This window comes from Danio rerio, chromosome 21 (assembly GCF_052040795.2).
Source record: "Danio rerio strain M-AB ecotype USA chromosome 21, GRCz13ab, whole genome shotgun sequence".
In the NCBI taxonomy this organism is placed as follows: Eukaryota; Metazoa; Chordata; class Actinopteri; order Cypriniformes; family Danionidae; genus Danio; species Danio rerio.
Genome location: NC_141041.1, coordinates 35,975,001 through 36,002,373, shown reverse-complemented (window position 1 = coordinate 36,002,373; position 27,373 = coordinate 35,975,001). Strand labels below are relative to the sequence as shown.

At 33.6% G+C, this 27,373-nt stretch overlaps 2 protein-coding genes across 13 annotated transcripts in view; both read left to right on the top strand.

Moving 5' to 3' along the window:
- Window positions 1-3,430: 3,430 nt before the first annotated feature.
- clk4b (CDC-like kinase 4b) lies at window positions 3,431-14,850 on the top strand. 4 transcript variants are annotated; one of them, NM_001329908.1, is given in 13 exon segments: window positions 3,431-3,537; window positions 6,527-6,684; window positions 9,822-10,035; window positions 10,468-10,558; window positions 10,850-10,916; window positions 11,153-11,269; window positions 11,355-11,521; window positions 11,610-11,704; window positions 12,080-12,209; window positions 12,303-12,385; window positions 12,464-12,543; window positions 14,074-14,164; window positions 14,531-14,850. In NM_001329908.1, coding segments are annotated over 12 exon segments (1,440 nt in total). In that variant the 5' UTR covers window positions 3,431-3,537; the 3' UTR covers window positions 14,678-14,850.
- Window positions 14,851-17,686: 2,836 nt separating this feature from the next.
- col23a1b (collagen type XXIII alpha 1 chain b) overlaps window positions 17,687-27,373 on the top strand; it is a 197,577-nt gene continuing 187,890 nt past the window's right edge. For all 9 annotated transcript variants that reach the window (XM_087301575.1, XM_087301578.1, XM_087301573.1 and 6 more), the window contains exons 1-2: window positions 17,687-18,121; window positions 18,366-18,435. The gene's annotated coding sequence lies outside the window, so the exon portion shown is untranslated. The remainder of the gene's footprint in view (window positions 18,122-18,365; window positions 18,436-27,373) is intronic.

Below are 27,373 nucleotides of genomic sequence, written 5' to 3'. Positions count from 1 at the left end.
CAACCCAACACAAGAACACAGATTTTCTGTCTTTCTAAATCTGTTAAATAACAGTTGCTTTTCTCATTATTTAACGACTATTTAAGTGTTTATATATATATATATATATATATATATATATATATATATATATATATATATATATATATATATATATATATATATATGTATATATATATATATATATATATATATATATATATATATATATATATATATATATATATATATACATACAGTATATATATATATATTTAAGTGTTTATATATATATTAAGCATTACCTATTAAGCATTAGCAAATAGTGAATTCATTCTCTGTTCAGCATTACCTCTACATTAATAGACGTTAGTATTTCTGCAGTTTATAACTGCAGAAATGCTCTATTTTTGACTTAAGAGCACATTAAAATGTGCTTGATAATTGTACTTTCTTACTTTGTTATTAATTTTTTCGTGACTAAATTAAGTATCGTATTATTTACAAATAATTTGTATTTAAGAGTATTAGGGGTTTAAAGAGCATTCAGAATGAGTTAATAAATGATTATTAAACTATTGAAATTAACATTTATAATTCTTGTTATTCAATAGGTCATCTCTATTTTAATAAATGCTTCATTCACTCGGCTTCATCCAGTTTTGTGACCTAAAGTGAGGACTATTTATGCTTTATAAATTCCTAATAATTTAAATGAACAATAAATGTTTGCAATCTTATCTGAAACAATAAAATTACTTCAAAGTTCAACACTTTCAAAATAACAGGAGTGTCAAAATAAAATCGGATAAAAAACAACAATATAATAATTTAACATATATTACGATTCAACATTTTAAATTTATTTTGCGATGTTTAGACTGCACAGTCATATTATTTTAAATAAGGTTGCAAAGACTTATTTTTCATTTGAAACAGTTTCATTCATGTATCTTCAAATAAATAGAAAAAAAATAAAGTCGTTTATGTTCTTTTGTCCTGTTTGGAATATTACTGAGCCTTTAATTGTTTTTATAAGGGATTTATAAAGCATTTATAAAGTTTGATCTTTAAAAACCAGCAACTGCTCTAAAATAGCTGGTTTGCAAATGATGCAATACTTCAGTCAGTAATGAAAAAATACAGTACATTACAGTATATACAGTATGTGCTTATAAGTCAAGAATAGAGCATTTGTATCTGCCATTATAAACAGCTTATAAAAATGCTTAACAGATAATGAATTCACACTTGCTAATGCTTAATAAAAGATTCATAGTGTGTAGTTATTATAAAGTGTTACTGAGAAATTTGCTGTGCTTTCACAGAAGAAACATTTTAGTTCAACAAAGAATCTTTCACCTTTCTTAAAATAGCCGTTCCCCCCATCATTTTAACAACTTGAGGAACCCTTTTTACATCATGAATATCCATTTCTGTATTAGCCAAAAATACATTGTATATGTAAATAAGATTGATTATGCTAAAATCTAAGATGTTAAATTAAGATAATCTTTTGTAAAGTGAACAGCCATGATTTCAAATCCCTTAGACGTCACTGCATCAAGAATTGTCATTCCTCTATAGGCAATATCACAACATGGGCTCAGGACTACTTTGGCAAACCTTTAACAAGTACCACAATTCACCACAAATGTCAGTTAAAATTGTACTGTGCCAAAGGGGGGCCCTATGTTAACAATGTCCAAACGCACTGTCAACTTCTCTGGGCTCGGAGGCATCTGAGACCATCACACAGTGGAAATGTGTACTGTGGTCAGATGAATCAGTATTTTTTTGGAGAGAAATGGACAATGTGTGTTCTGGACCAATGAAGAAAATGATAACCCAGACTGTTACCAACAACAAGTTTGCAACAGATAAGGTTGCATTAGACACGAGCCATTTCATGTATGTGAGGTTAATACACTGTTTTTCATTTACTTCACTAATGTTAACCCTGTGTGCGTCATTTTATGTAAAAGACAGTATACCCATTTTCTGGACAATGAAATACCACTGAGGGAAATTATCTTTGCAAACTTCGTTTATTTGAGGGCTACCCATATTGCACCGTACAGGTTTTTACAATGTCCAAAAGCTGGGTGTGTCATGGTATGAGGTTGTGCAAGTGCTTTTGGCAAAGGTAACTTGCACTTCTGTGATGGCTGCATTAACACTGGAGAGTACATAGAGATTTTAAAGCACAATGTGTGCCCATGCATATTTCAACAAGACAATGCAAACTCACATTCTACACACATCACAAAGTGCGGGCTGTGGAGGAAGAGGATACAGGTACTTGACTGGCCTGCCTGCAGTCCTGACTTGTCTCCAATAGAAAATGTGTGGTGCATTTTGAAGCGCATTGATAAGCACTTAATTCCTAACTTAAAAGTGATTTACTTGATATATTTTTTAACCCTTAGATTCTAGATTTTCAAATAGTTTTAACTCTCTAAATATTATCTTATCCTAACAGACCATTTAAACTAGCACAAAGCTTATTTTTGAGATGATGTATAAATCTCAATTTTAAAACACACTATTGGTTTTGTGGTGCAGGTCACAAAATAATTAGCAAATGGATTAACAGAAACTATGTACTGTAATTATTACAATAATTAATATGGCCTACCCAGAATATATTGTTTCAAACTAATAAGAATCGTAAATAATGTAAGGCTAACTTTGTTGAACTCTAATTTGTCAGAGCAGAGAAGAAGGTCCTATAATGCTCACCAACTCACTGTAAACGCTCTAGTTTCTTTGTGAACCGCTAGAGGTCATCAAACCCCGCCTCATATAAACTTTCACGTTTAAGTTTACCGTAAACAAAATGTTGCTTTTAAAATGTTGTTGTCATCAAAAGATGATCTCACAAATGTTGGTTTCTAGTAAGAAATTTTGTGACACATCCACTGCTTATTTTCATGACATTCTACACAATATCAAAACATTTGTATAATTTTACTTATGAAGATGAAGACTACATATGAGCAATTCCGTGCAAATGTCAACCTTGCCGTGAAAAAAAGAAATATTAAATAACACAAAACCAATCAGTTTTGTTTCACAGAATTTCTACAAAGTATGTTTTAAACTAACCCGCACACTTTTTGTCACATCCATGTTTATTTTCCTCATTCAAAGTACAAAACATGTTTACAGATTGATGTTTTTTTGGTCCCATAACTCTGTGGTCAGTTGTTCTTGGGAAATATAAAGAACAGTTTCAATATAATGTTAACATATACTTTCTATGCGGTTTTATGTTTTGAGTTTTACATTAAATGTCACATCCATAGCGCTGGAATTGCTCATATACATGCACATGTAATTTACTATTATTATAGGATAGTAATATAGTTTAAAAGTCATGGCCATAAAAAGCTGTGACAAAAATATTGACTGTTCACCATTGACGTAACGTTACTCAGAAAACCTTTTCACCGGAAACGTTCAGTTGTGTTAGGCGGAAGTGTTAACACACAGTGCTAGAGTTCAGTCTGGAACGCAGAGTTTCTTATTTCACGACTTGAAAGTTACGAGTGAAAGGTGAGGATATTCTAAGTTTAAATATGTAACATAACACTTTATTTTACAAGTTTATTCATTACCTCAAGGCTGACATTAGGCGTAGGTGGCTTGTGGTCCCCTGTATGCTAACCAGCTAAGTTAGCCGCCCAATGCCAAAACATTTCCGAATAAACTGAATATTTGAAGCGTTTTGTTTTAATAAATGATATTTTCATTCTTCTAGCTTCTTTAACGTTAACAATAAATTAATCGAGTATATGCACATTGTTTAATGTTGTAACCCTCCCGAGTTGGCAAAATCTGCCAGGCGGTGGCTAACGAGATTAGCTCTTTGTTAACGTTGCGAACAAACTAACGTTACGACTGTAAACAAACATCACACACAAACAGCGTTTATAACTTTACATGCTGATGTTAGTTTCAGGATGTGTACTTTTTGTTTTTAACGAGTCTTTTAACAGTTCCAAGTTAATGTATCGAGCAATAAATATTAATTATTAATTTCTGTATCACTTGCACTGACCACATTTACAGTTAGATTATTCATCTATATTCTACGTTAAAGTTTTTTTTCTGAGGAATATGTTCATATTTAATTTGCCCGATAACAAAAATTGTGTAACTGTATTTTGTCTGGCTTTAGGCTGTGTTTTCTGTTTTGTGTTATAGGAGCTTCTCAGGGCTCTCGAAATTTCAAAATCTCTGGTAACCTAGCCTTTCGAACAGGCACTCTTCAGTTTTTGCTAACCCGAATATACATTTAAGTAGCCCAAAACAGAAAATACATTATTTATTATATGAAAAACACAAATAAATAAAAAATGGCATTTGTTATAGAATGTTTATTTTTAAAATAACCAAAATATTATTTTAAGTCCCTAAGAAATCAAAACTAACCATATGATTTTGTTAACTCACATTACTAGTTTTGTAGTGAACAATTCATCAGTGCATGTCATTAAGGAAAAAAAAAATTTGCCCTTCTAATCTTTAATTGAGATCTGTAAAAGCACTTCCTGGTTGTTTTCAGTTTATTTGTCAGATTACATATATCTCAGGAATTGGGCGTGGCTAACATATTTAACCACGCCCCTTCAATTGTCAGTTTTGACAACAAACAGAAATGGTGGCAGGAGAACTCTGTAATTTGAGTTGTAATAACTCTCCCCAAACCCTTTCCCAAATCTTTCTGAATGAAAAGCCTACTTTCCTATTTCTATTCAGTTCCCAGTAGAAAAAAAAACAAGCCACGCCCACTGTGTTCTCATTTAATATTCTGTTTCTCTAGAAACTGCTCACAATATGGAAAAAATAATAGTTGCAGCTTCCGGTTCACAGGAACTTTAACATTTTCATTTGATTGATATATATATATATATATATATATATATATATATATATATATATATATATATATATATATATATATATATATATATATATATATATATATATTTATTTTTAATAAAAGTGAACATTGTTTCAGGTTATTTTTTGGCAACTATAAAGACATTCCAGAATCTTACAGGGTAGTTATTTTTCAAATAACTATAATACACAAGTACTCAGAATGTTCACTCATGATTATATATGACAATTTATTATATATGCTACTACCTGTAAAATCTAAATGATTTTAGTTTTGAGCTGAATCACGGAAGACACACTTAAATAGATGGGATTAGTTCACAACTCTGTCATTAACACACCCTTCACAATTCAGACCTGTTTGGGATTCTTTCTCCTTTTTGGGAACACATAAGAAAATACTTTTGAAAGAATAAAAGGCTTCAAAATATCTTCATCTGTGTTGAAAAGAAGATAAATGAAAATAAAACTGGTTTAAAACAAGTAAGGGAGTAAATATTGGGTGCTTTTTCAAGTTTGGGTAACTGCCCCTTTAACTATCCCTTTAAGTGTAATAAAAATAAATAAACTGGTATTTCATTTTACTAGCTGACTGACGGTTGTTAATTGTTCTTGTTGAATAATAGCGAAAAGTAAACATAAATCATTAACTTTAACTCTCATTAACTGTATTTTATATTTCATAAACATGTCTGATCGCATGCTATTCAGTACGCACTTTACACGAAGACGTGCAATCTCGCATAATTTAAAAATGAACAGTTATTTATTTACAGTCTGACCAAATAACTAAAATATATTGATCTTAAAATTGAAGAAGAGCACCGCTCATACATAATTGTTCAATTTTGTGAATTTAGTGAATTTAAAGGCATTGAAATATGTTTTTTCCTCCCACTAAGCTTGCCCGTCAGGTTAGGTGGAGATGGACTTTAGTAGTCCGAATGAAAAAAGCAATTTCCCTGGGATGTCGGGCTACCATTTTAGCAAGCCCTGGTTTCTGAATATCTATGTAAATGTATATTTACATTTTTAAACAATTTACATTTGTCTAGTTTAGAACTTAATTATATGAGCACTAACGTTTCCTTTGGATATTCCCTCTTGTTGAATCGCTGAATGCCTCATTGATTGTAAGTCGCTTTGAACTAAATTGTCTACTAGATATAATTTTAAAGTAACATTTTAAGAAGCTTTTAATACAAAAATAAAATTGTATTTCTTAACACAGCTATGGAAACAACTCTTATATTCATCTAATTTTTTTTCTTACCCTATTCACTTGCAGCATCTTGTCTTTATGAGGGACATTGCATTCAATGTTCTGCATTGAATATTTGTTCGTCAGACCTTAATTTATTATAACCAAACCTGATTGCTGAGGTTCCATTGCCTGTAAATTAGTTATATAATATCTGTAAACACGGATTTACTAGATGGTAAAATTTTCACCACTTCTAACAAGTCAAAACAACTGCAGCAACAACTCGGCAACATGACATTTAATAACTTTTGAAGTGAAGAGCTGGCATAACCTCGGCAGTCTTGAATTTTACAAGCCAGCGGGGTGTGGGGAATGTCCTGGGATACAGTTTCCCAATCGTCAACTTGTTCCTTTTTTCTATTCTGGTGTGGTCAGATGCGGCGATCTAAGCGGATGCGGTCACCGGATGGCTGGATTGCGGAGTACAGCTGGGAGGAGAGAGTGGAGGTGCACAAAAGACCCAAACACAGATCGCGGAGCGGGGAAAGAGAGAGGCAACCTGGCCAAACTCATCACTATAAGACATACGAGAGGTAAGAAAGAATGAGACATGAGTGTTTTGACTGCACTTGTATATTCTTACACTTCTTTGTTGTTTGGTTTGAGCTTTGCCAGCTTGTCCTGCATGTTTGCAGTGCCTTAGATGATGTAGTGCCTCATGTTTCTGGATTCAAAGATAAACTGTCAGGTTGACAAGTGCTGTAATCGGGCCTGTCCGAAGGTCCTGATCTGTACTTGCGATTTAAAGAATCCCCCTGATGTACAATCCTTCAGTCATTATGACTGCGAGTGGGACTTGCTCCAAAATGTAAGCTGTGAGATCAATGCCTGGCTGAAGTGTTATGTGTTGAATGGAAAATGTTAGCAGTTTCCTTTTCATCTTATCAGGCATTTTAAAATACAAACTGAGAGCTTGTAAAAGCATGTTAACCAAAAGAATGACCATATTAATATCTACACCTTTGTAAATTGATGTTCTGTTTATTTTAAGCATGTGCTGCAGTTTTGTCATTTATCAGTTTTAAGTATTTTTCTGACCTAACTATTTCCATCAAAATGTCATGACTGCATAAAAAAAGACAAGCATTTAAAGTTTTTATTCATCAGCAGTGACATTCACATAAAGTCAGAATCAACACTATTTACTTTGTTGGCAGGCTTTTCCAGTCTTGTGGTGAATAATGTTTGCAAGGGAATTTAGAGAAGAAAAAAAGTTTGTTTTGGAAATTTTAAATCAGAATATACAGTTTGACAGAATATACTTTGGCAGCATAGGCTTAACCACTCCACAAACATTTAGTTTGCTGCGAGCAAGTGATGGTGAGAAGAAAAATAGAACGTCATCATCAAAATTCTCTTTTAGTTGGAACAAAAACAATATGGGTTTTTTTTCTGTCCATTGCTAATATTTAGATATCAGGGCAACCAATGTCTGAAGTGTTAGAATTTTTATTTATTTATTTTCTCCATTCATCTAAAACAGAAAAATACAGTTAAGTAATTGGTTAAAATCAGAAAATTGCTTGAATTAAACATATTGGAAAAGCCTGTCCCATAAATGCACTATACTGCACACTTTTTACAATTTTGACATTTATCTAATTTAACTGTGATCATAAGCAAAAATATTTAAGAAAATTAAAATAATAATTTCACTAACAAATGTAATTCAAATTATGGCTTGTATTGTGTGTGAATTTGTTTGGTAATGAAATTGTGTTTTTTATGTGAATTTAAATAAATGACAAAAAATTACAATATATGCACAGTAGATGACACCGATGAACACTTTATAGTTGGGTTTATGGCTGTAAGTTATTCTTTTATAATGATTTTGAGCTTTTACATTTTTATTATTGCATCATTTTAGAGATTTGACTACTTAGCGACTATCAGACTTCATGCTGCTTGATGCTGCACAGAATGAACAATACTGATATAAAAATAACAATCTAAAACTCTGTTGGTTTTAAAACATGCGGTGCAACCTTCACACAAGTTGCTTTGTCTCAGGCAGTAGAGGGACAAAATTTCTTTCTCCAAAATCAGCAATGTATTTAATCAATGACATGTAAAAGAATTAAGAAGAGTAAATGTCAATCTTAAGTAGATTAAGAAGAGATTTTAAGAAACCTGTTAAGTATTGAGCAGGCCACAGAAGGCATAACAGTGTTATGCTGGTGGATGGCAAACTGCTTGCTGCACAGGTCAGCTTAGCTTCATGTGTTACACAACATTCAGTTGCTTGCAAATGTAAAATTATTGTCCAAACGATCAATCAGTCAATCTCTACATTTAAGTCAAATCTGTCACAGTACTGAAGTTCTGGTTCACATGGACTTTTAAAATCCAGTCAACAACCAAAATAGTGACCCAAGTTGCTTTTTTTGTGATGAGCTACTTTACTTTTTTTAAAATAAGGCCTGAAATGTCTGTCAGTGTTTTTATTGTTTATTAATTGTACAGAAAAATTGTTCAGAATATATTAACAATAGCATTTCTTTGTGGTGTTACAGTTGTGGTGTGGACTTTTCTGTTCTGTATACATTTGGCTGATTAATGATACTCATGTTATAATAATGTTCTTGGTGTGAGCAGGCCTTAAATGTCTATTTATTTTCTCAAACATGTGCTTTGTGTAATGGATCCCGCCCACTAAGTGATTCATTCAATCACCCTGTGTTTGATATTCTTATGTATCTAACTGGAAGCTTTAGAAACAGTTTTTTTAATGAGCTGACAATGTACTTGGTGATTTCATAAAGCCCAAGTCAACATCTGCCATAGCATTCAGAGTAACAAAATGAATACTGATGGATTCTGACAATACAGTGAAGTGTAATGCTATTGCATGATCAGTCTTTTCAGGTCTGTATCATCGGGATCACAATTGGAAAGGCATGCCATATATTCCCAGTGTTTGGTATTCTTAATTATCTGACAAGAAGCTTGCACTCGAGACTGTTTGCTGAGGCTGGGGTTCTGCTGAAGAAAATGTCACCTAAACCTGGAATGGTCTAAGTGGAAGTAGAATAACAGAATTTATATATAAAGTTAATTCCTTTTTAGGTGGTCTAACCCTATTTTTTTATATTAAATTGTTTTATTGCACAGCCATTGGCAAAGTGACAGACTGTAATGTTAATTAGCAAATCATTAAAATGACAATTATTTTTTAGGCATTAAATATTTCTCACTCCTAAAAGAAAGTATGCAAAATGCGTGTCCTTATGGTCTCTTGAAGTTTGTCGCAATATGTATCGGGGTGTCTCCCAGTTGGCCCAACACAGGACGTTCTGCTACTGTGCTATAGGCTGACAGCTGTGATTTGGATCGCAAGTCGTTTAAATCATACACAACGCCCCGGCATCCTCCTAACAGATTTATTGCTGCAGCATTGACAGGTTAAAGCATCGCTTTCACTCATAACCGCTCTCTCTGAGCTTGTTTCTGTGGCACTGTCTAAGTATAGCTTACTTGTCGACTCCTCCTTTTCGAGGAGTCACTTGATGCTTTCAGCACCCAGCAGATCACGATTCGGCATTCCTTATCCCCTGCTGAAAGGGTCAATAAATTGCAGGCCATCTGTAAATTCAGCTGTCAAAATCTAATTGTTATCAGTTGTGGAGCTGTGCCTTCTTCCTCACTTTGTGGTGTTTGTTTTTTACAGGTGTCATATTAGCTCAAAGAGGCTGGAGTGCAGAGAGCGCAGGGCCAGAGAGGCCAGTCTGGAGCATAGCCGTTATAAGGGTCGAGTGGACCCGGTCAGAGAGACAGAGCGGGAGAAAGATGGCTACCATTACAGCCAGTCCCGAAGTGGGCGAAGTCGGCGCAGCAGCAGAGCTCGCCAACATTCACACCACCGCAGTCCTGGCTCAGACTCGGTAAACTATTTGTCGTTGCTGATTTCCACTTGAATGTATTTGTTAATGTAAGTCCATTAGTTTGTTAGTTCAGAATTAATTTAGAAAGCATCTGCTCAGGGAATCAGTTGATTCACTTCTCTCATTGGCTGCAGAAATGGCTATTTGTTGATTGGTTGAGGGTCATGAACAGAATTAGCTGTGCACTTCAAAGAACATTGTTTCCTGTCTGAAAATGTGTTGCCATGTCTTTCTTCTGTAACACACACTATGGTGGCCCTGTGCCGTTGCTTGGCGATGAATTTGAATTTGCTGCTGCCGCTGTGGCCTGACGTGGGGGTCCGAATCACTCCCTCCTCTTCATCAACCCCCCTCGCTGAATGAATGAATGATGCGTACGGGCCTGATTCTGACTGGTGTTTGATGGTGGTGATGATGATTCCCCAACTCCAGAGAAGCCATCGCAGGAAAAGAACCAAGAGTATTGAGGATGATGAGGAGGGTCACCTGGTCTATCACAATGGAGACATGCTAAGAGCAAGATGTATAGAACACAACCCTTTCTCTATATAACTGTCTGTTCTGTGTCTATTAATGGGACAAATTCAACCTACACTTAGGGGTTATAAGGGGACTTTTGTTTTTAGTATTAACCACTTTGAAATTTAAATACCATCTGTGGAACTTTAATTTGGCACAGACTTTTTATATTCAATCAATATGATTTAACTCAACTTATCAAGTCCCCATTAGTACTGTAAAATCTCTGCTTTTATATGTATCTTGTGACCAAAACAAAGCTTCGCTTATGACCATTTTTTCATCCGGTTTATAGATGAGATTGTAGGGACTCTGGGAGAAGGAGCCTTTGGAAAAGTCGTGGAGTGCCTTGACCACACAAAGTAAGTCAGATTCTGTGGCTTTTTTTATGAAAAAGAATTGTTAACATTAAGAAAGTTTTAATTGGGTATTATAATTAATTAGGTTTATCATTGTTTTGGATGCATCAGTGGTGGTAGTTTCTAAGGCAACCATTTTGATTCAGACATAAATTAGCATTGTAAACAATGCGCAAATGAAGCCTAAAAGTATTATTTCTTAGAAATCCCTAATGCTTAATGTGATTTTAATATTTCAGAGGTAATGTAAGAGTGGCACTGAAAATCATTAAAAATATTGAGCGCTACCGTGAGGCAGCATTGTCAGAAGTTGATGTGCTTGAGCGGATAAACTCTCTCGATGATGGAAAGAGATTGTGAGTATTTGACTTTGGTGTAGAAATACTTATAAGATGCATAAAATATACAAATAAAGAAACACTTGCCTCTGTTTCTGTGCAGTGCTTGTGTCCGGATGCTTGACTGGTTCGATCACCACGGCCACATCTGCATAGTGTTTGAGCTGCTGGGTCTGAGCACATATGACTTCCTGAAGGAGAATGGATTCATGCCTTTCTCGCTGACCCAGATTAGACACATGGCGGACCAGATCTTTAGGGCTGTGCGCTGTAAGTATATGTATTAAAACTGTTAATGAAAAAACCATTGATTCATTTAATGTTCATAATAGTCATCCATCTCTTTATTTGCTATTAGTTCTGCATAAAAATAAGTTGACGCACACTGACCTGAAGCCTGAAAACATTCTCTTTGTGGACTCCAACTATGACATTAAATATAACTCAAGGATGGTAAGTAATTGTGTTATGAAGTGTACAGTTTTTTTTTATGAAAATTGTGGGGTCGCTTCGTTTTTTAAATAAACTAAAATGATAAAAAGTATCAGTAAAGACATTTGTTGTTTATTTCAAATAAATGTTCTGTCTGTTCATTAAAAGATCCTGAAAAATTGATTAAGTTTACAAAAAATAGACTTGGCATTCATTGAATTCAGAATTGATAATGTCAAGAAATGTTACTCGAGTTGCAACTTGCCAGATTAGATTGATGTCTGAATGGTCATGTGACAGTGAAGGCTGTAGTGATGCTATAATATATAAGTTTTGATGGTAGTAAAGTATTGTTTGATAATGCCGTTGCTTATCTTTATGTTCAATATGTTACAGAAGCGAGATGAGAGGACCTTAAAGAGGTTGGATGTGAAAGTGGTGGACTTTGGCAATGCCACGTATGACCATGAACATCACACCTCTGTTGTTTCAACCCGTCATTACAGAGCTCCTGAAGTCATACTTGGTGCATTATTTTACTATTATTTATACTTCTGTGTAAATTACCTGAATATGATTGTTTTTTTTTTAATCGCAAAATGTTGATCTTTGCTGGCAGAACTGGGCTGGAACCAGGCCTGTGACGTCTGGAGTTTGGGTTGTATCCTGGTTGAGTTCTATCTGGGCTTAACGTTATTTCAGGTATGAAGTTTGGCATACAACATAATCATTATTCTTCCTACTTTCTGACAGAGGCTGACAGCATATTTCTCTTTTCAGACTCATGATAGTAAGGAGCATCTGGCCATGATGGAGAAGGTTTTAGGCCCCATTCCAACACACCTACTCCAGAAAACAAAGTATATTACCAGCACAATATTACTCTTGTACTCCACAACATTTTCTAATAGCACATGTTGCCATGCGTTTAAGCTTTTGAGAGTGGTACGATTTGGGAACAAGTTGATTATTTTCAGTTAATCTTTTAAATTAATTCAGTAATTGCAAAAGCTTAAAGATCCAATGTTTTTCTTTCATTAGCAATTGCTTCTGCGCTCTTGTTTTGCTTTAACAGCATTCAGCTTTACTCTGTTTCATACTACCAGGATAATACGGTTTGAACACTTTAGCTTATTTATGAACATGATTTCTTTAGACGTCCCATAGGATGTAAGTAAGCCATTCACTTCTGTGATTTCACGGTCACGTGGTTTCTCAGTCACGATGTCATCAAAATATGCCTTTGTACGCCTTTAATCTAAATTAGAGTGATCAGAGTCTTGGATGACTTTGGCTATATTGTATATAAAAAGCTATATTCTGTGTCTCTCTCTCTCTCTCTTTCTCTCTCCCTCCCTCCCTCCTTACCTCTCTTTCTATATATATATATATACACAGTTAAAGTCAGAATTATTAGCCCCCCTGTTTGGTTTTTTCCAAATTTCTGTTTAACGAAGAGAAGGCTTATTTAACACATTTTTAAACAAATTGGGTTTTAATAACTAATTTCTAACTACTGTTATTTCTAATAACATTTCTAATAACTTGGTTAATTAGGTTAACTAAGCAAGATAGGGTAATTAGGCAAGTCAGTATAACGATGGTTTGTTCTGTAAACAGTAGAAAAAAAAATGCTTAAAGGGGCTATTAATATTGACCTTAAAATTGTTCATGAAAAATTAAAAACCGCTTTATTCTAGCTGAAATAAAACAAATAAGACGTTATCCAGAAGAAAAAATATTATCAGACATACTGTTAAAAATTTTCTTCCTCTGTTAAACATCATTTGGGAAATATAAAAAAAACAAAAAACAAAGGGGGCTAATAATTCTGACTTGAACTGTATGTATATATATATATATATATATATATATATATATATATATAATTTTTATTAATTTTTTTTTATTTTAATTGATGGCACAATGGCATAATAAATAAATTATAAAAAAGGGCTTAAATCTCTCTTGTAAGAGGGATGGAGCTTAACACATGGGAGAGCGAGAAATGCACACATCAGGGGATCTGGGCAAATACATTTAAACACTCATTAAGTGAATAAACGGGAATAAAAACAACAAAAAAGGCTTTTATGCCTGTAATCCAGCGTATTGAAAACTTCACTTGATTCTTCTTTTAATGGTGGTTGATTATAAAGAGATGCTAGAGAGGAAACATTGATTCAGTCTGTTTGGATGACCTAAATTAATGTCAGTTTTTGTTGTAATAACAATCTGCACATTTAAATTTGAATACTTGAGCACATTTTTAGGGTATCTGTTCTAATTGAGAACTGCTTGATGCGTGTATGTTTCTAAAGGCTTTTTTTTACTTGATTAAAATGCTTTTGGATCTGTGTTTGACTAATGCATGACTGCTTTTTTGTCAGGAAGCGGCGCTATGTACATCATGACAAACTGGATTGGGACGAGCACAGCTCAGCTGGGAGATATGTGAGGAAACACTGTAAACCTCTAAAGGTAAAGATCATCATACTGAACACTAAAACTTATTCCTGAATTCCAAAATCGTACATTAAATTGCTAATACACACTTCTTTTGAACATTATTTTAAGCAATACTTTACTAATGTTCTGTTTATATGCACAAGTACAAAATGTTGATGTTTTGGAGCATTTTACTTTTCTCTAAATTGATGGTTGTGTTTTTTGGTTATAAATTCCAGTATGCTTTAATTTTTGACCACAGTAATTGCACTATTTGTAATGCTTAAATTCCTTGAGTAGTACTTCTGGAGATGATCTCATGCCAGTGTGTAACAGACTAACAGACTTACTACTATTTGGATTGCCTAGAAAATAACATTCTTAAATCTTCTTACTCAGCAATACATGTCTTCTAAAACGCCGGAGCACGAGCTACTTTTTGACCTGCTGCAGAAGATGATGGAGTATGATTCATCCAAACGAATTACCCTGGAGCAGGCTATCGGGCATCCTTTTTTTAACCCGTTAAGAAAAGCGAGAAAGTGACTTGGAGGCGACACTGAATGAACATTACTGCTCCCAGGGAGACTGCCGCTGACTGTATCAGTCTGCTTTAAGACTGCCTGCATTATCTCTGTCCATATTTATTGTCTCTTTGAATATATGGGCCAATTTCCAAAGTACTTTTGGCAAATAAAACTTGAATGCTTTGCACATGATTTGTGTCTTTTTTTTTCTTGTTTTTAATAATATTAAACTCACATTCAGAGCAATTACAGTGTGTTTTTAGGGTTTTTTCTAAAATCTAATTAGAAAACTGATGAACTAAATGATGCATTTTATGTCCTGCAGAGGGCACCACCGAGCCTATCTTTCCAGATGCTGAAACTAGAGTTTGTTCTTTTGGACAGCATATGGACATCATGTGGAGAAAGTATTGAGATTTCGCAAGATGTAAAGTTAATTTTCTTGGCTGCAAGTCTAATATGTGTTCTTTATTACAGATAGATAAATACTGTAATTTGTGCAATAAAGCACCAATAATTTGACATTCAAAGGGTCATGTAATGTGGTATTCACAAAAAAGATTTTTGCTGTATTCCTATGAGCTTGTGGTTTAGTTAATGCGAGCTGACTCTGTTTTGGAGGCACTTTATCATAGGCATAAGTTTATTCACATTGGCAGGTTTCTTTTAAGTTTGTTTTACGCAATTCAAATTGTACTTTGTGGATACAAACATTGTCGACCAAGGCAAAACTAGGCATGGGACGATACCCGGTTTCACGGTTTTAAAACCGCCACAGTTTTCTGTTATACCATTCATAAGGTAATTGTAAGTTGTTATTTTTTTAAACATGCTTTTCTCTACTATTTTATTTAGTTTTTTTAGAGCTACATTATCTCCAGCAGAAAATGAACCTCTACATTTAAAGCTGCTGGTCCAAAATATTTTAAATGATTGTTATATTAAAGTATATTGTGTTCAATGGGGGGAAGAAGTTGTTGTTGTTTTTACCCAGGCATTTAAAAATAACTTATTTTAGTGCAGTCACAATACTGTGATATCGTAAAACTATTGTTTTTATTATCTAAGGTTACCATACCGTTAGAGTCTTATACCGGCCCATGCCTAGACAAAACTCAAAAGAAAAAAAGTTATATGTGGAAAACATTAGTATGGTAATTGCACAAGTTTTAGTAAATTTACATATAGATAAGGAGTTTATATGTGAAATCTGTCATCACAACCATAATTTAAAAAAATAACCTTTTGTATTTTCTTAACTACAAAGAAAAAAATGCTTAGTTTCATTTGTTTATTCACGTTAAGTTTAATTTACAGATTTGATGTAAGGATGTGTGTATGAGTAGAAGGCCTATGCACTTTTTTTTTTTATTAGGGGAAACACTTTTTTTATGTATTTTATGTTTAGTTTTGCATATATTTCTAATATGCAATCATGAAGTGAAATTATTTTGAACATCCAGCGCTCAGCATAATTGAGTACACCATATTTTGAAAATGAATATTTTTATCCACTTCTCAGTGAATATAAGCAATGTATTTTGGTGCTGATTTATTTAACAGCTACATTTATTAAAATAATATTTTAGTCAAACATCTTGAGAATTGAAAGATAATAAAATTAAATTCAAGCAAAATATTGCAAAAAATAAAATTTTTATCTTGATTTTTATTTATTTTCTTGATTTGTATTTAATATTTTTCCATAATATATAACTTTGGGTGTACTAGTTTTGGACCATTATCTTAAGTTATTTTGTTGGATGAGCTCCAGATTTGGCTTCAGTACTGAATAATCTAATGTTTATGCACAAATATAATATCATATAGCTTCCAAATAAAAATATAAAATTAAAATAGAGATTTGTGAAGGATGTACTTGTACAGTTGAAGTCAGAATTATTAGCTCCCCTTTGATTTTTTTTCTTTTTTTTATATTTGCCAAATGATGTTTAACAAAGCAAGAAAATTCTCACATTATTGCTGATATTTTTTTCTTCTGTAAAAACTCTTTTTTATTTCGGCTAGAATAAAAAAGTTTTTAATTTGAATTTTTTAAAAGCCATTTTAAGCTCAAAATTATTAGCCTCTTTAACAAACCCTCGTTATACAATGACTTGCCTAATTACCCTTACCTGCCTAACCTAATTGACCTAGTTAAGCCTTTAAATGTCACTTTAAGCTGTATAGAAGTGTCTTGAAAAAAAAAAATCTAGTCAAATATAATTTACTGTCATCATGGCAAAGATAAAATAAATCAGTTATTAGAAATGAGTTATTAAAACTATAATGTTTAGAAACGTTGTAGAAAATCTCTCCTTTTAAACAGAAATTTGGGAAAAAATAAACAGGAGAGCTAATAATTCAGGGGAGCTTATAATGCTGACTTCAACTGTATATGCTGAGCACTGTACATATAAACGTTAACCCAAAAATAAAAATTCTGTCATTTCCCTAACCGTTTAGACGTCTGCTGCTATAAAGACAAAATAAGATATTTCGCAGAAAGCTTGAAACCTGTAACCATTGACTTATAATGTATTTTCTTTTTCCGACTAGGAAAGTCAATAGTTACAGCTTTTTATCTTTCTTCAAGGTATCTTCATTGGTGTTTAACACACTCAAGATACTCAAAGATTTGGAAGCATGAGTGTAAGTAAATTTTCATTGTGGGTGAACTATCCCTTTAAGTAAAAATTTTTGTTCGCTTCGACATCTTGTTTATTTACCTGTAGCTTCAGCTCCAGTTGTTGGTTACCAAAACACTTTAAATACATGCTTGGTTTTAAAGTAAAATAATACATACCTCGTAAGAGCCTCGTCAACCTTTTGGCTTGACTTGACCTCTAGGGCGGGTAGGAGTGGGAGAAGACACACTCACATACACACTCCCATTTCGCACACTGTCGTTTTGCATTGTTTTGTTTGACGGTAGTTCAGCAGCGAGAAAGGGGCTGACTACATTCTCTGAGACACTTCACTGGGAAACATTTAAGCAGTCACTGAAGCACGCGACCATCCGTTCTTTCAGTACGAGGCGCGCGCTCTCCTCGTGTGCGTCACATCAACGGCGTCTCCTGTCAGCTGAAGCTAGAAAACTCCGCGTTACTGAAACAAACATCTACCAGAGTGTCAAAAGAGGATTGAAGAACGAGGATAATACTGTCAGAGATCTGTAAAGCTAAAAATGGTTTCAACCGAGGATTCAAAAGAAGTGTCAAAGACATCACACAGCAATGGACATCATACTACACACTTATTCCACTGCGCAACGACCCTCGTGTGCTTCATGCTGTCGGCGTCGTCGGTGGCAATCTGTCTCTTTATGAACGTCAAAACATCTGAACTTGAGCGCAAAATGGAAGTTTTGGAGATGGAGCGACTGACTGTGATTCAACCTGTGCGCGCGACCTTGGATGAGCACGCGACTCTGTGGGATGCGATAGAGAAACTTGTGCAAGAGGTGAGGAGAATATTTTAAGCATTAAGCTGTAAATAACAGTTCTGTGAATAACATTCATTTATTATGTAACACTTTGAATATATGGTAATTGGGAAATTTATGTTATAAAAAGTGAAACTTGGTTGTTTCACAGGTTTTATTATTTTTTGTGGATTAAAATCGTGTTAAGATTAACTTTAACTAGTTTTTTTTTAAGCGTGAGTTTTTAAAAATGTGTTCTATAAATATTAATTTATTTTCTCAGAGACTGAAAGATGGAGTGTCGAAGATTCGCACAGCTCGAGAAGCAACGCAGGAGTGCTCGTGTCCTCCAGGTTTGTTCTTCTGCAGGATGTTTTTTTTTTTCTTCCAAAACTATCAGCTGAGGCATTTTCACTCTATTTTTATCTCAAAAATCTAAACTCTGCCTTAAACTTGGTCAAGAAATTATGCAGCAGGTGACTTGCTAACATGTGATGTTGATAAGAATGCTCAGCTCAATAGAGACTTGTCTTATTTATGGAGCTTCTTCAGTTCCCACAAAAGCATGTTTTCTTAGATATTTTAGCATTTAATGGGTATTATAAAAAATAAATCTTTTAATCAAACTTTTGCAAAAGCTGAATTAATATGTTTTTTATCTAGGTATTGCAATCTGCACTGTTACATTTTGGAATTTTAATGAATAGTTAACATTTAATGAAAAAATTAACATTTTCTGTCAATTAACTCCTAAGATGTAGTTGAATTTTTATTGTTATTTTTTAATCTGTATCTTTGTAACTGGGGCATTAACTTAACCCATTAACCTAAAAGGTATACTAATACTTAATGTAGATTTTCACATACAATGAACAGAATTTAAGTTAAGGATACTGCCTAATTGACAATAACTACACTGCAAACTACCTTTTTATACCTGTCTCCTGTTGATAGATTGAGGTCTTACGCATAACAAAACTCAATCTGAACTGTAAATTTTTAATGGATAGTTCATGTAAAATGAAAATTTGCTGCCAATTAACTCCTAAGACGTAGTTGACTTTCAATTTCTTTTTAATTTAGGTAATTTAGCTAATAACTGGGGCATTTACTTAACTCATTGACCTAAAAGGTATTCTATTACATAAAATGTACATAATTTAATTAAAAATGTACTGCCCAATTGACAGTATTTACACTGCAAACTACTTTTTACACCTGTGTCCCCTGATGATACATTTAGGTTTATTATTATTCTCTACATTACCTTTAATCCACAGCCTTGACAAATGTTCCTGAACACTTTCACAACAATATGAAGCACAGGTTTTGTGAAACATGATGATGATGTATAAGCCTGGGCTCAAACTCAGACATGAGCTGGTGCTGTTTTTAGTGGTGACTGGTGATACATCTTCTAGGTTGAGCTTTGTTTAGGTTGACACCCAAACATTTACATAAACATAACCCATTTCATTTCATTAAAAAGATTAAGATCTAAAGATTGGCTAAAATTGTAATATGTTTGAAAGAAAGGTTTAAGTATAAAAAGTTAACACAGTGCTCAGCATAAATAAGTGCACCCCTCACAAATCTCTTTTAAATTCCTATTTTTAATTGGAAGCTATACAAAATTCTATCTGTGCATATACATTAGTCAGTACTGAAGCCAAATATAGAGTTTTATTAACAAAATAACTTACGATAACGGTCCAAAAACTAGTACACCCAAATTTAGATGTTATAAAAAAATATTAAATAGAAATTTAAAAAAGAGGAAAAATCAAGAGAAGCAAAAATAAATCAAAAATCTTAATCTGTTAGGTGACTAAAATAATGTTTTAATGAATATATATTTTTAATAAGTAAATAAATACTTTTTTTTTGTTTAAATGCACCAAAATACATTGCCTATATTCACTGAGAAATAAAAAAATATAAATTTTCAAAATAGGATGTACTTAATTATGGTGAGAACTGCAAGTGGTAAACATTTAAATGAAATATTTTAAATAGAGGTAATTCATTTTTACATTATTTAGGATTAAGTTTAAGCTGTTCTGAATGTTGAATTTTTTGCAACCTATTTTAAAAAGGTAAAATCAAAATTATTTGTCATAAATAACTTTAAATCTAAAAAATAAATGTAGGTTCATGTGCGGCACCAAACATAAATGGAGTTATTAACAGACCACTAAACCACCTGTCTTGACCTGATGGATCCAAATGCAAATGTACAGTTGAAGTCAGAATTATTAGCCCCCCTGTTAATTTTTTTCCCCCCAATTTCTTGTTTACCGGAAAGATTTTTTCAACACATTTCTAAACATAATAGTTTTAATTACTCATTTCTAATAACTGATTTATTTTCTTTGCCATGAAGACAGTAAATAATATTTTACTAGATATTTTTCAAGACACTTCTCTACAGCTTACAGTGACATTTAAAGGCTTAATTAAGTTAACTAGGCAGATTAGGGTAATTAGGAATTGTATCGTATAACAATGGTTTGTTCTGTACACGATTGAAAAAAAATAGCTTGAAGGGGCGAATAATTTTGACCTTAAAATGTTTTTAAAAAAAGTTAAAATCTGCTTTTTTTTCTAGCCAAAATAAAACAAATAAGACTTTCTCCAGAAGAAAAAAATATTATCAGACATACTGTGATGACAGTAGACATCCTTGCTCTGTTAAACATCATTTTGAAATATATAAAAGAGACAAAAAAAAATAAATAAATAAAAATTCAAAGGTGGACTAATAATTCTGACTTCTTCAACTATACATGATCAATGTGTCAATTGTTACCTTGATTCAATTTGAGCATTCGTCTGTATGATTTAAAACATATTTCTTTAGTGCATATTCATTATGATAACCTCACCAAACAACCCCCCCAAAAAAGTGAAATGTTAGTGTTATGCTTTGTTTGTGCATCATTGATAACAGACTCATATGTTCCTAATGATTTAAACATTTTCCACCGCAGTGGGATAAGCCACTACAAAGATCCATCTCCTGTGGGTAATTTTTCTGTTCAGCCTATCATGACTGTTTGCCAAGGCTGTGGATTAAAGTTAATTTTGTTATAAATAATGTTCAGTTTTTTGCACAGGCCACCATTTTACATCATAAGACCTCAATGTATCATCTCGAGACACAGGTATTCAATTTAGTTTGACTGTATATGTTTATTTAACTCAAATCTGCTAGCTATCATTTCAGGAATCTCCAACAAATACAATTTCAGCTAAAAACATCTTTATTGTTCTGTTGAGGGTAAAAATGCACTTTCATCTTGGTTGGCCTGAGGCTGATTAAATTACCTGCCAATTTTCATCTTGTAGATTAACTAACCCTTTTAAATGTAATCTCTGCTTTAAAAAAAAAAAGTGGTTCCAAAGTTCTAACAACCTGTGGTGTAAATTGAATTCCTGAAGAAGAAAATCAAGTTGAAACGCTGAAAACTCATAAAAGTGTGATGAAACGACAGAAATTATTGTGACAGATGGACACAAGGATGTTGTAATGATGAAAATAATTTTTTTTTTTCGAGTGTGGATAAGTGACAGCGTTCTGACATTTTAGCGTGACCACAATGCAGAACCGCAGCTTATATACTTCATGCTGAATTAAATAACTCACATGTGGAAGTTATCAAGATGAGAGTGGCGCTCCTCTGTCCGCAGAGGCCGGTGGATGCCACAGATTTATTGTGTAAAGCTCAGCTACGAGACATTAAAATTCATTGCCAGCTTTTGGTGCAAAATAGGGGCTAGTCAAAGGATACTTAACCTTGTACCAATTTGTTGCTTTCCTCTCATGTTTTAGTCTTTGGCTGTTGCCTGAGAGAAAAAGACAGGTTTACTCCAGCTCTGTTGAAGACATTTATCTTCTCAAGGCATAGTGGAATAATGCATTCAGAGACTTGCTTGTCTATAACGATTTCATGGTAGTGGTGCCTACTAAAAGAGGGCCTCCTACGTCCTCTGCTGCTAAAATGCGGATATAATTTCACTTTATTTTTTTTACTTTTTTACTTTAAAGCTCTTTTATCTTCTTCTGTATTTTCTTTTGAAAGGACTGGTTTCATATCTATTGATATAACCTTTTTGTGCACAGGGATTTCTTTCTATTCTAAAAAACTTTGCCATGAGCAAAGAGCATATTAGAAATTCAGATTTTCAGAGTTTCTAATATCGTCATTCTGAGGTATTTTATCTTGAAATGAAATCTAGCCTTTTTTTGCTTGATATCAGAATATCAAAGCACACAGAATCTTCATGAATAGAAGAAAGAACAGGAAAAATGTCAAAAGATCAGTAAAGATTGATAACATAAAGAAAAAATGTGCATTACCTCATGTCTTAGCTCTCTATATCTGTTGCGGACATTTTTAAAATAGGTTTTATGGACTTTATCAGCATGATTTTTAGATTGTTGCATGGAGTTGTATCTTTTGATGAATGTCATGAATACATTTTACAGTTTGGTTTCTTCCCCATCATGTTTATGCTAATGAGTAGGGTTAGGGGAGTGTCTTCTTTTGAAAAAACAAAAAAAACAAAAACGTGTATTTAAGTATTTATGACATTGCAGGAATTTTTATGAATTAGCCACTGTTTTGTAAGTACATAAAATAGTTAAATGTTCCAGGATATCCGGCTGGTGAATTACATTTTTTAAGGGGTACAAGTTTGTGCATCCAGAGGACTCTTATTCTCAAGTATCAATCAAGTTTCAAAAAAATTACATACAGTAACTAGTGTATTTATTAATTTTCTGTTTTTTTAAGTCTGACTCTTAATTATATAAAGCTGATGTTCAGCCATATTCATTTTAACCCTCTCATACATATGTTATAAATACATCAGCTGACCACCATAATACATTATTTAGGATGCATCACTTTTATATTTCCATGGCAACTTGTCTCTTTTATGACATGACATGCCCCAGCCACATGCACAGCAAAGGGAATTTGAGCTGCTGGATTTACAACTTGTCAATTCATCAACTTCTCTTAGACTACATAAAATTAAGTGGCTCTTTCGCTTTGAGAAGAATAAACATTCTAGTTACCTATGATCGTGTGTATCTGTTGTCAATAGCACAAATTTTCAGAGTATGTGTACAATGATTATTATTGCCATTTTCCATAGACATCCATTTGTAAAGCACAAATGTTTTGTTTTGCTAGTAAATCTGAGTATTAAAATGTCAGCAGCCTAAACAAGCATTATTACATTGAAAGCACTAAGTTTTGATCTTTGATGAGCGCCACTATGTATACTGATGATGTGCATACATGCTATAGACATAGAGAGTGAAGTTTAGTTGAATTTTGAAATTATATGTTGCACACTTTCAGTAACAAGGTAAATGTAATATAAATGACAGTAAGAAAACAGCAGTTAAGAAAGCATTCGATCAAAGCGATTTGGAAAGCTCTACAATTCACTGACATCATGTTCACAGATGAGTTCTTCACATTACATTAGCTGGGTTTTCTTCACCTTGTTTAATGCTTATTTTAAAGTATTGCATGAGAATTGAGTCATGGAAAAAGCACTTGCCAAATAAACTGTGACAGAACTATCAGCTGCTGTAACAGCTTGATGAAAACACACCCAATGTGTATTTGGTATTTGAAAGGATTCACATAATGTTAGAATGTGACTGCAACAGCTACTGTTGTGATAGTAGAATAAAAAGTATAATTGAAAATATTGATCTGACAGTGTGAGAATGCAGTTTGAATTAATCCGTACACACACAGTACAGAATACAATATTCTTTTCTGTATTACATTAAACAAAATATGCATTAGTTTTGAGTGTCACTGAACAGTTCTTGGGAGCATATGTAAGTCACATTTTTTTTAGTGAGAATTATATTAAGTTTATATATTGCATAGAATAATGATCTTCAAAAAAGATTTTTTAATTCTGTTTATTTTATTCATTGTTTGGCAGTTCGCCCTAAGTAATTTCAAATCTTTATAAGTGTCTTTTTCCATATTTGTTTGAACTATTCCTTTATCCTATAAACCAATATTTATAACATTAAAATGTGTTTTATTTGCTGTGATATAATGTTATTTGTATATACGTTTGTAATTGAATAGCATTTGACTCATTGTTGTACTGAATTGAAAGAGCTTTAGTCCAAACTTGCATTGTTTTTGCTTATAATTGAAGTTTGTAGGAACTAAGGTGAATAGACCTTTTGTCTTCTTCACATTTCACTTCCTGTCTCCATTTAAAGGTGCTTTTGGTGAATCAGCTGAATGGTAAACGTGAGTCACCCGTATGCACAATTTGCCATTCCTTCCTTTACCTGTAATAGGCTTTTCCTTTCAAGCCAATCATCAGAAAACACACTTGAACCCAAAATACAAAAGGACAAAGGCCTGTAGACTATGAACTAATGAGCTCAACAAAGCAGTTAATTGACTCAGTCCTCCTCAAAGCAGACCTTGGCTTCCTCTGACCCTGAAATCACCACACAGGTCACTCAGACCTCCAGATGAATGAGATATCGAGACAATTACCCATTCAGACATTTGAGTTCTTTTTAGCTAATAAAATAGGTTCATTATTTATATTCTATACCACTTATAAAGGCCATAAACACTGCCTAATGTGATTCATTTTCATAATGTCCTTGGTGGTCTGAAATATGTTTTTTTTTTCACTTTATAACAACCTTAAATTAAAGTTTTAATTTTTAACAGCCTCCAGATGAATAGCAGGGATCAACAGATGAGAGCCGTTAACATCCATCTTTTTTGGATTTCCTGTGAACGTTTTTGACATTGTCATAATTATTATTTTGGTCCTATTGTCCTATTATGAATGAAACATATCAGCAAATCGTAATTTCAAAAAGCGCCCCACTCTGCAACACAGTGAGAAACCTAGCCACATCACCAGAATACAGATGTTTGCATTCATTGCGAGTCTCTATTGATAGATACCACATTCATAGCAGAGTCCAATATTACAGCTGCGTTTGTTTCATAAAGGAGCCTGCGGCGATACTCGCAAGCGCTCTGCAAACCTCTGTTATTGTCGCTATGGACAAATACATTATTTTATAAACCCCAAATCCGAGCGTGACAGGGAAAACGCTACAGTAAGAAAGATCTGAATGTTTGGCTGAACTGCGTGACCTCATGCCCTGAGCCTCAGGGTGCTGTAGATCCCAACCCGTCACTGATCCGGACACCTAGTCTCCTCTCTCAGGTTGTTCTGGAACAGCTCGACGTGCTCTGATAAATGTGCCTCTTAAGAATGTAATCCGCCCTTGTTTTATTGGCCTACCCATTGAGATGGCTGTAAGCTTTAATGCTTCCTCCAAGAGCTGTCTAGGGCCGTAAGGGTTTCGCTGTGGGTGAGATGAAGGGGTACAGATTATCTGTTGGCCCCTGTGTTGGTTTTTCATGTCTGATCTACGTTAAACTTTCCCCTCTGTGCGTAAGTGCAGTCATATGCTTTACCTTCATGTTGATTTAAGTAGGCATGAAGCGAGGTAACGTGACAATCTAGCCCTCTCCACGCACCCTGAGTGCTTATGTGTTTCTCAACACCATTTTAGAAGTTTTTAACTTCTGCCTGCTACAGTACCTGCCACTAATGTCATACACTAGAAAATAAATTAACATTTCTCTATTTTTCTCCAGAACTGACTGGCACAACTTAGCAATTGACAGTATTTTCAGACTCAACAGGAACTCTGGTGTAATTGCTTTTATAGTTTGCATCACTGGAGCAGTACAACTGGAATTAATGTTTATTGCATTACTTTAGTGTCATTTGTGTTCCCATGATGGAGTTTAGACCCCATGCTCCATCGATATCCTATGTACTTTCACAGCTTTTTTAATATCTGTTTGTGATGAGCATAATGTGCCAGATTATCTAACTATGATTAGTGTCCAGTAATAGCTTGAAATGTAAATTTTTGCATTATTAAGGAAATTATGCTGATATGCTTTACCAATAAGGCATTGTGTTGATCATTGATGTGCAAAAAAAGCATACATTTAAAATAAATATGTAAAATAATTAAATAAATAAATTCATTCATTCATTCGTTCATTTTCTTTTTGGCTCAGTCCCTTTATTAATCCGGGGTCGCCACAGCGAAATAAACCACCAACTTATTCAGCAGTTTTTTATGCAGCAGATGCCCTTCTAACTGCAACCCATCACTGGGAAATAAAAAAAATAAAAAAATAAAGTTTGAACAATTTGTTGAATTTACTTTTATGGGGCTGGGGATTGGCAGTTGTGGTTGCCATTACTTTACTTTAAAAAATACAAAGTGGCAAACTGTATATTTTATGGATTTAACTTAATATTTTCCAATGTTACATTTATCAAAAAGAACTGCATATTTTGACTTTGAAGGTATTTTTTAGGCTTGATATATTTCCAAAGTAAAATCCAGAACAAACAAAAATAATTAATGTGTTGGTTCTCTTTGGATAAAGCATTTGTGAAGTTACGCCAAAAATCATCAGTCAGGACTGATGATTTGTTATGTTTCTAAGTAACTTAAAAGTAAAGTAATAAGAAATATAATTACTTTTTACATGTGTTAATTAGTAATGTAATCAGATTGCAATTTTAAAGTAGTAATTATTTGAATAATTTACCCAACACTGCTGAAACCTCTTATTACTCATTATTGATAAAAAAAAGAAAAAAAAAAAACTAATGCTGCATCCGAAATCACTTTAGTAGTTATGACATCTGAATTAAATGCACTACTATGTTCTATACAGTATGAATGTGGATAGTATGAATGGATCTCAGACATACTAAATCCGCCATCCGATAGCATAGCATTCATTGATGCGCACATCAGTATCTTGCCAGCAGTGGTAAGTCATCTGTGTATTTCTCATGTACTGTTTTTCAAATTCTATGAATTCGGACATACTAAGCTCGCATACTGTTTTTAGCATACTATATAGTGTGGAACAGGGGTCACCAATCTCATTCCTGGAGGTCCGGTGCCCTGCAGGGTTTAGCTCCAACTTGCCTCAACACACCTGCCTGGGTGTTTCAAGTATACCTAAGACCTTGATTAGCTTGTTCAGGTGTTTTTGATTTGGGTTGGAGCTAAAATCTGCAGGACACCGGACCTCCAGGAACAAGTTTGGTGATCCCTGGTATAGAAGTATGCAGTTTCAGATGCAGCCCAAGAGAAACCGGTTAATTACAAACACACAGAAAAACACATTAAATTGTCATGTCAGTTTATGATTATTCACCACATAT